This window comes from Megascapheus bottae, chromosome 1 (genome assembly GCF_031878675.1).
Source record: "Megascapheus bottae isolate mThoBot1 chromosome 1, mThoBot2.hap1, whole genome shotgun sequence".
In the NCBI taxonomy this organism is placed as follows: domain Eukaryota; kingdom Metazoa; phylum Chordata; class Mammalia; order Rodentia; family Geomyidae; genus Megascapheus; species Megascapheus bottae.
The window spans coordinates 14511579-14521984 of record NC_143509.1 but is presented as its reverse complement, the minus strand read 5'-3'; the positions used below and the strand labels follow the sequence as shown (position 1 = coordinate 14521984).

At 41.5% G+C, this 10406-nt stretch overlaps 1 protein-coding gene across 9 annotated transcripts in view; it reads right to left on the bottom strand.

The window, feature by feature from the left end:
• Positions 1-2638: 2638 nt before the first annotated feature.
• Mbnl1 (muscleblind like splicing regulator 1) overlaps positions 2639-10406 on the bottom strand; it is a 164877-nt gene continuing 157109 nt past the window's right edge. For all 9 annotated transcript variants that reach the window (XM_090337801.1, XM_090337792.1, XM_090337787.1 and 6 more), the window contains 2 exons: positions 8652-8725; positions 2639-5983 (listed from right to left, as the gene is read on the bottom strand). In XM_090337801.1, the coding sequence (XP_090193927.1) occupies positions 8669-8725 (57 nt within the window). In that variant the 3' untranslated portion in view covers positions 2639-5983; positions 8652-8668. The remainder of the gene's footprint in view (positions 5984-8651; positions 8726-10406) is intronic.

Here is a 10406-nt window from a genome sequence, read left to right as displayed (position 1 = left end):
AGGCCCAGCTTCGGAAATCCCTGGACCCAAGTCACAGCACTCATTTCAGGCTCTTTCTCTCTGAAAAACGGAAAGTCTAGGTTTTGTCATTATGAAACCCAACTACACTGGGGAAAAAATGTACTGACAACCCCTGACTCCGTGACTGGTTTCAGCCACTCTGACCAGATACGGCTGCTTTTTCCAGGATGAAAAAGAATACCTTCTTTTAAATATTTAATTATAAAATAATATGGCATAATATTAAGCTTTGTGCACTAGCTGAAAGCCACAGCTTGCTGACAATGGACGTCTTGGCAGCAAGGTGGAGCCAGGCCCCTCTGGGAGCTGGCACAGGAAACAGCAGCCCTGACTTTCCACCCTGCTCCCTCTGGGGTCCAGAACCAGGCGCTGGGGCCCCACAGGCCTAGAGACTCCCCACCCTCCTTTGGACATTTAGAGCACATGGGGGCCCTCTTGAGAAGTTTAGGCGGGGGGCTGTGGCCCAGCAATATATAGGCAGACCCAGATTAACCACTCACCCACGTGCTGGTGGTGACAGGCTCTCCTGGGACAGGGTGGCAGGGGGATCATGATGAATTCATTTCAGCGCATTTCTGACCAAGAGAGCAAAGCAAGTCCTTGGATATCTACATTTCTACTGTTCACATTTCAGGGTCTTTTTGATGATGCTTGCTCAAAGAATGTTTAATATTTACTGTGTCTTCTAGGACTTCAAGTTTTTATGTTCTAGAACCATATTAACCCCCATTTACCCTGGACCAGCAACATAATGTCTGGCTGAAGTAACTGCCTCAGACCCTTCTTTAGTCAGTTTATTACCAGCAGGAAGTTAAGGATGCCTCACTGCCAGGTCCTTTGCGTTGTCCTCCTTAAGTGACAACTAGCTGTGAGCAAAACTACCATCTAAGCGAACCTAGGTGGAATCAGGCTACCTGCCGCTGACCTTCCAGGCCTTTCTGCAGCACAGCTGGGGGCACTTGGCATGCAGTGGTTCTTGGAACAGTGTGGATTCCCTGAGAATAGCCTGGCTTCCAGCAGCACCTACCATGAGCCTGGCTCCTGGGGCCCTGCCGGATGACTCCTGAACAGTGAAGTCTGGAGAAGGCAATGCATGCACCCTCCTCCCAAGCCTGCACCCTCAGCGGCTACCATGAATACAGTTTCCCACCCCCGTGTGCAAAGTCAGTGTGTGCCTTTCTTTTCAACAGAAGACACCCAAAATGCTACCACTGATGGTAGTGGAAAGGTTGTGCCTTTCGGTATTACAGGGTAGCCATTCTATTTCTTACATGGCATCTGAAACAGGTCCATCTGCTTATAACAGCAATAACCACAGAATCATCCAGTCACAAACATGTTTTTGTTATAAGTTCCATTGGTTAGTAATACACTTCCATGTAGAAGCTGATCGAAAATACACCGGGATATGATAAATCATAGGCATCCCCACAGAGTAAGAGCAGAGGAGGAGACTCTCGGGGAGGCACACGAGGGGCGACCCTTGTGTACATCTCATCATACCAAACATTACTTATGGAAGTGAACTCCAGAAAATAGAAACAAGAGGTTCTTCAATTTGTTGCTCTCATTTTTTAAATCTCATTTGTTCACCTATCAGTCTTTGGGACGGGAAAGTGAGGTATAGAAATATTGGGACAAAGAGTGAACAAAAACAGCAGTGGAACTTGACATTATATGGAAAATGAGCCATGCAACCTATGTTTGGGGATGAGAGGGGGAAAACTGGGAAACAGCTAGGGAAGGGGTGATACTATCCAAAAAGAAATGTACTCGTTTGGCCTAGTGGTAGAGTGCTAGCCTTGAGAAAGCCCAAGGACAGTGTTCAGACCCTGAGTTCAAGCCCCAGAACTGGCAAAAAAAATGCAGTCATAATCTGACATTGTAACTGTAACCCTATCACCTTTACAATAATAAAAGGCAGAAAAAAACCCAAACCTTCAACTCACTTTCTACAATGAGTTTTGGAGGGAAAAATCAACTTTCAAAGGAGAATCTGCAGCCTTTGGCCAGGTATCAAATGCTAAAGCTATTGTACAGGTCTCTTAAGTGATCAAATACAGGAATTTCTTCCTAATGGGCCTTGGGAATTCACCAATCATTCTTGAAAGGCTATTTGTAGGTTCCCAACATGCAGAGCCCATACAGAAACCAATCCTTTAATGTATGGTTAATAAATTCTCTCTTTGTACACACACACACCCCTCAGAAGTTATATCTTGTCCTAGCGTAGCTTAGCTGGTGTTATCAACTCTGATCTTTCTGACTCAAGTCGCTGTCTATAGTTTATTATACCCATCTACTTTACAGCACTAGTTGGGAGAGGCAGGCAAATCACATTTCTTTAAATAGAGAAACAGTGATCTAGAATTATTTTTCCCCTTGCATCATTTGAATTCCAAGTACAATGTCAGAAGAGGGCAAGTTTTTCAGAAAACATTAGGCAGCATCTGGATTCAGACCTCCACATCAAATCGATGAAGAGAAGGAAGACAGTGCCTTCCCGGCCATCTTCTGAAAACAGACCACAGATGTACATGGCAAGATAGTCACAACCAGTGGAAGTGCATGAGGTGTGCAAAACAACACCACTACTATTCAATCTCAGACACACAAATATACTTAAGAAAGAGAAGTTTTATTAGGGCAATTTCACTTTATTTTTCCATACAGCAAAGTCAACTACTGCAGTAATAATAAAATAAGCATAAAGCAAATTGCAGCCCAAGACAAAATACATAATTTTAAGCAACTACAAGCAGAAAGTAAGTTGTGATTACATAATATAAAACCAAGCATGTTGCTCCTTTCAGCAGAGCAAAGCAGCATGGCGGGTCAGCCCCTCCACCCGGCACAGGAGACCACACCAGCTCCTAACCTCACCGGCATATCCAGCAGCCCGCTTCTGCAACAACTGCGAGAGCTCAACTGCGTCTGACTCTTTTTCACCTGCTGAAAGAACGGGATCCTACAGCAATTAAAAACAATCACATAACAACTATAGATACAGTGTGCTGTTTGGTTTGCCTGTTTATGGTTTAATTTTTTTGAAAGTCAATACTTATTTTGAACATTTTGTGAACAATAAACCAGTGAAACTGGCAGAAACTGATCTGAATATAATATGTCCATAGTATAGTTCTTTCTCTCATTTTTTTGTTGTTGAAGTTTTAAACATGCAGTAGTTTTGAAAAAATGTAAGGAATATTTGATGCATGATTTGATCTTAATGTTCAAAGTAGCTGCTACTGTTTTGGTAATGACGTTCAGGCAGGTTCAGCCCAGTGGAGCTTTTGACAGTCATGAGATCTTGGAAGGATGGCGTTATCTTTCCAGCTGAAAAAATCCTGGCAACTACAAGCTGTCCACAAAAAGCAAAGCGACATGTTTGAAGGGGTTTAGAGTGCTAACTCTGTGCCTCTTTCGCAAGCAATTTTGCTCAGTCTGTCATTTTATTAGCCTTAACAAAACTCCTTGTAATTATAGACGTTTTTATTCAAAATAAGATCTTACTATTATACAGGTTTCTCTCTTTTGACTATATACAGAAGTGCAAAAAGTCAACCTTCTCTCTAGACTTTCTGACATGCTGAAGTGCAGCATAATTCACCCTCAAGAGTTTGCACACACGCTCTATTTCTCATTACGTAAACTTTGAGTATTTGGATTATCAACAGAAAGTCCCTTGTTCTATTTATTGATTATGCAGCTTATTTATAACAAGGCCTGATATTCAGGGATTTCAAAAATAGGAAACAATACTTTAACATTTGAAATGGATACAGTAGAAAATAAATTTTATTCTAATATCTAGGATCTAGATCTTCTTATAATAACTAATTACAAACAAAATAAATCATCAAAATATTACTCAATTGTCTGCCAGGATTGCTGCGGTAGCAACAACTTAACATCTTACTTAGCAATGATTATATATTTATAAGATATCCATATAAAAGATCTTTGTTCTTTTAATGAAAACTAGACGAGAACTAACAATGACTGACATTCTTATACTGTAATATTAAATCAGTAAAATATAAATCATTTAGTTAACAATAATATGAATGTTCTTATGACACTACATGTAATTCAAAACTAAGTATGTTATGAAGAAAAACTACCTTTTTGTATTTTGAAAAATTCATCAGTAAAAGCTAACAAAACAATAGTCTATAAACTGAAATGGTATTCAATTGTTAATAGAAAAGAAAAGCTAATAAACATAGGAAATGAAAACTACATTTTAACAAGAAAAATAAGTAATATTCTGTAATGTAACTAAACTACACTAACATATGAAGTCACCATAACTCTCTCAACACGATTGAAATTACATTGGTATGGGTTCCAACCCGTAATGTCATAATCTAAGGCTTTAATAGATGCACAGTGCAATCAGTAAAATCAACACATCAGTCTTATATTAGAAAGCATTTCTCTCAAGCATAAAAACTTGCAGTAAAACTGGAAGTACGGAAGGTTCTACAACCAAACCTTCTCTTCTCCCACTCCTCACGAGAGCTACCAGTGACCTGGCCCCATGCCAGCACTCCTCAGAACTGCTGGACGGAGCAAAAATATCCTTTACAAGCTTCCACATCCAACCCACTAAAAAAGGAATTCCTTTGGACAAATCCATTCTTAAAAACTGAATGCACATCTATTTTTTTTAATTTTGTAAAAGGCTTTCTAAGGCTATAAGCAGTTAATCTGAATAAATCAAAACCAAAAAAAAAATCACATATAAAATTCACCCATGTACTTAACCCACCCAGTTACTAGGTTAATGAAACATTTCTCATTTTCATATTTTGGTTTCTCATGCATCTGATGACAGTGCTGTTTTTGTCTTTCTTTAGAGTCACTATTTTAAATGTGACTGTGAGGAAGCACTGAGCAAACATAAAACCATTTCTGCAAAGCGTTTAGAGTCTTTCTGACTTTTGACAGAGGATATAAATATACAAGCAAAATAATTTCATCATTTTTTGTTATTGTGTCTCAGAAATGGCATATCCCTTTTGAATAACATGTTTGTTATACAGTATAGTATGCATAAATATTACACTACAGTGCATTAATTATATATTATTATTATATATATATCTTATATATATCTCCAGTATGTGTGAGTTTATCTGTATTGAGAGTTTGTGTTGTGCTGTCTATTGTTACTGTAAAGTTAATTTTGCCATTTCTGAGACAGCTTTGGTTTCAAAAAAAAAAAAGTATGGTGCCCTTTGATTGATGAGAACTAGCAAATAAGCGACAAAGTGTGGCTCTGGAAATAATAACACTGAAGAAATAATACTCTAGTTTGATGTACAGTCTATGGCACTTCATGGAAATCCTTGACAACATGGTACTGAAAGCCAGGTGTGCTTTACAACAGACACAGTCGTGGTTTTGCTTGGCACATTCATCTCTGTCAGAACCCTCCCACGATCTAGGACATTAAAAATCATTACTCTTAAACAAAAATGACCGTGGCATGCACTCTCTCATCTATAATGGCAATTTTAAATACAAGGTGCACCTTTGTTATTTGTAAACCTTGAAAGAAATAAACTTATTTTTTTTAAAAAAAATTATATCTTGGTCTACAGACGTACCAATACATAATAGAGTCATGGTTACACCATAGTCTGTCTTTCAAAATGGCATGAATACATAGGAAACTAAGTAGATATGCATAGTCTATGCATAACTCTGTGCTAGAAAAGAATGACAATGTTGTTCTTTAGGACAGGAGTATCACCTCAGCACAAATATTAATTCAATGTACAAAGGGGTCAGCAACAGTGTGCAGCGGCGCCCGTGGGATCTTTCCTTCCGGTTCACATGCAATGGTGATGTCGTGTGGCTGAGGGGTTGGTGTTGCTTGAAGGTATGTACAGTATGGCTAATGACCCCGTTCATTGTTCTGACCAAGCACACTGTCCTTCCTCTTCCCTGTGATCTGCAAGGGGAACAGGAAGAGTCATGTCACAATGGGGTACATTCCCTCCACCATCCCTACCAAGCTCCTGCCTCTGGTTTCAACAGCATGTTCACATGTATGTGAACACACATATCCATGGGGAAACACAGAAACCAAGCCAGAAGTGCAAATCACGTACTATGCTCTCCTCCGTGTGAGTGAAATGCACTACAGAATGCTCTAAATTTTCCCCCTAGTAAGCTAAGTGTGTAAAATACAGTCTCAGCATCAAGGATATAATGTAGGAACACTTCTTATTTAAGCACCATCATTATAGAGCTAAATATAAATCCAGTTTACTTCTTTTGTAAATTTTACTTGCTCTGAAGAATGAGAGAGAGGAGAGAGAGGAGAGAGAGAGAGAGAGAGAGAGAGAGAGAGAGAGAGATGAGAGAGAGAGAGAGAGAGAGATGAGAGGAGAGAGAGGAGAGAGGGAGGAGAGAGAGAGAGAGAGAGAGAGAGAGAGAGAGAGAGAGAGACGATAGAGAGAGAGAGAGAGAGAGAGAGAGAGAGGAGGGGAGGGAGGGAGGGAGGGAGGAAGGGAGGGGGAGAGAGGGAGGGAGGGAGGGAGAGAGAGGGAGGGAGGGAGGGAGGGGGAGAGAGGGGGGAGGGAGGGAGGGGGAGAGAGGGGGGGGAGAGAGAGAGAGAATATAACTAAGGAATAATTTCTTAGGAGTTAAGTTTTAATGCAATGTACCTGAGAGTTAAACTTTTCAGTTTTTACATCAAATTTATTCCCATAGGGGGGCCAGGAGCGTAACCTAGTGATAAAGTGCTTGCCTAGCATGCACAAAGCCCTGGGTTTAATTCCTGGTACCACGTACACAGAAAAAGCTTGAAATGGTACTGTGGCTCAAGTGGTAGAGTGTGAGCCTTGAGAAAGCCGAAGGACAGTTCCCAGGCCCTGAGTTCAAGCTCCAGGATTGGCCAAAAAAAAAAGCAGCACACTGCATAAGCTTGATTACAGATAAATTCTTACGTTTGCTAGTTACTGATGTGTGGACAGTCTTGGGGTATTAGTTTACTCAACCAGGGCCATTAGTAGAGGACACATACAAAGCAAATGCGGCGAAATGACAGTCAGAGCTGGAAACTTACATTTTCCCATGCCCAAAGAAGCCCTGTTTTCAATGTCTAGAACTAGAACTATGAAATAATGCACTTATTCTAAGACAGTGACTTCTAATTCAAAAAGCTTTTTTTTTTTTTTTTTAAAATCAGAACTACTTTGAGAAAGACCATGAAATGGATTAAAAGCAACTTCACTAGCTTAGCTCACTACTACAGCAAACCTCAGGCAGCACAGAGTGGGTCTCTGGACTCCTGAGTGTCAGTGGGTTCTGCCTGCCCCTCTCCAGTGTGGCCTGGCCTCCAGGACATAACCAGGGCCTCTGAACCTCAGGGCAGCCTCCTGACATGGCGCCACCCCTTCTGAGGCCCTGACTCACTCCTGGGGCCGTTCTCCACAGAGCACCCTTCTATTTTTCAACCTCTATTGGGAAGAGATGGTCAAATTTCTTGTATTTTAATATGCTCTGTTCTAAGACTATTGACATCTTTATTTCATTGACAGGGCAAAGTCACAATGCAGCAACACAAACTCATTTGTCAGTCAGTTAAGGTCCAAATAAATGAATGAAAGGAAGCAATTGACAGTGACCAATTATCTAATTACCAGGTTCAGACAAAAAATGCTGCTGCTCTTTCTAAACTATAAATATTATGCTTCTGTGATGAATCTGTATATACTGAATAAAACAAATCCTTGAAGAATGAGAAACAGGCAACATGGCCAGTAGCAAGATAGTGCTTCCTAGGGAAAACCCAATGCTTCTGGAGCCCTTTGGGGCAGAGATAACATTTTCAGATTGCAGGGCAGATGTGGGCATCCCTTCTGCAGAGGGCCATGCTGACATCTACAACACTGTTCACGGGCCATATGGAACCACCAGTGTGGGCAGGCAGCCCTGTCGGAAGCTTTAGTCCCTCATTCTTCCCTGCGCAGCCTCCCCAAACTGTTGCCAGCCCACTGCCTGCCTTGTACCAGAGAAGCCATCTTGGGCCTACAGGCTCTGTCTGCCAGTTCTACGGATCTGTGACAGGAACTCGGCAAAGGCCCGGGTCCATCCACCCCTCCCAAGACTTCCTCCACCCTTGGAAAAGAGTTTTCCAACTTCATGATTCTCTCATGTCTGCTGTGCTTACTTCTAATAAAAACAACCTCCCTCATTTGCTATCCTTGAGTATTTTGTATTTTAAATGATGACATCTTTTTTTTTTTTTTTGTCAGTCCTGGGCTTGAGCTCAGGGCCTGAGCACTGTCCTTGGACTTTCTCAAGGCTAGAGCTCTACCACTTGAGCCTCAGCATCACTTCTGGCTTTTATCTATGTATGTGGTACCGAGGAATCGAACCCGGGTCTTCATGCATGCTAGGCAAGCACTTTAACCACTAGGCCAAACTCCCGGCCCAAATGATGACATCTTAATTATAAATTCACACAAAAAATTCCTTATAAGTCATCCAACCACGAAGTCTTTATAAATAGTTCCTCCGAAGTTTTACAAAAGTTCAAGTACACTCCACAACTGGTATCTTAAAAAACAAACAAAAAACACCAAGATTACATTATTACGTAATGGACTTACTGTTGGGTGCTGACAGCTCACATCTGGGTGACGTACTTGTGGCTAGTCAGATGTTCGGCAGATATTATGGGTATCTAGCAAATAAAAAATTATTTAATGAGTGACCAAAGCAAGCAACCCAAGTACCAAGAGATGAAACCATCTTCATATCAAACTTCTATAGAAAAGCAAGAGTCAGCTCTTGCTGACATTCCTACCCGATAATTATAATAGCAAGTTAATGTAATTCTGGAATAGCAACTCATTTCTTTTCATCTTAGTGTTAAGTACTATTCTATATTTGTTACCAGTTTGTAGGAAGAGAGAAAAAACTACCAAAAATTCATGCAGAGCAGTAATTGAAAAAACGCCCTTTTTGTTGGCCTACACACACACACACACACACACACACACACACACACACACACACACACACGCTCGCACGCACGCACCCATGCGCACACACATTCAACCTGTGGTGTTTATTATTTTTAAATGATACACAAACCACAGTAGGAAATGCTTTGCCTATTTTTGTGCAACTAAATTTCTAACATTTTCATTCGAGTTAGAGTGTTCAGCTTCTTCTCCTCTCCCTCCCCCCAAACTGAAGCTACCACAAAAAATTTAAAATTCAAAAAAAAAGGTAATTCCAAAGAACTGGGTGAGAGGATACGTTTACTTCATCATTTACTGAACTCTTACTGCACATCTATTGTATTTTTATGAGCAGCAAAATCAAAGAAGAAATTCAGGAAGAAACCGGGCTCAGGTCTCTGCAGTCCAGCGATTTGGGCCATTAGGGGCCAAAACCACCAGCTGGGTCACCAGCACTGCTTTCCCTGGCTGTGTGACTTTAAGAGGAGCAAGGCCTTCTCTATGTGGACATTTCTGCTGCACAAAGTCACTGACCGCACTGGAGTATGTGGACGGGAGAGCAGATCACGTACATGACCGCATTTTTGAGGCGGCTGCAACTGAGACGTCCTAACCTGATGGCTAGGATCTGCAGTCTGGAGGGAGTATGAACATGTCCCTGTTTTATCTGCAGTCTCTGTCCCAGCTTTATTTGCATTTCTCGGCTGACAGTTCTACGCGATTTTACAGCACTGGCAAATGGCACATAGTGTGCTGCGAGCATAACGAAGCCTCTCGTACCATGTTTCCTGCTGCGGGAAGGATGCTGCACCCCGGAGTGTAGAAGCCTCCAGGATGGGGCTGCCGGAGCATACCAGGGACCTTCAACACCAGCCGATGCAGAGGAAGGGCCAGCTTTCACTTCTGCATGCATGCAGGCTGCACTTTGTGGTGTCAGCTATTCCCAGCATTGCTAATGTACTGTAGGCATATACATATGGATGTATATGTAGATATAATATATGTGTGTATATATATATATATCCACTTCCTTTCCATTTGTTTGGTTGTAAAATAGTATGAAGATCCAAGACTATGCATGAAATGGTCACAGCACAATGCAAAAGTGTCCCTGCAACCCAGGTGCCCAAGGTCATACTAAAATTTGCTTGGCTAGAGTGCTGCTTACACCAGCAATTCGATCATCACACATGGCACACACATGACAGCTGTGGTCAGTGGCTGCCCTTCAATGGATCGCTGGGAAACTATGAAGGTACTTCTGCTGGAGCTAACGTACTACCATGCCACAAATGCACCCAGGAGCTTTCTTGTAAAGGAGTCTGATATGCTAGCACCAGTACAAGACTATTTTGACTAGCTCTGAAAAACTAATGACTGTTTTGCCAAGAAATAGTG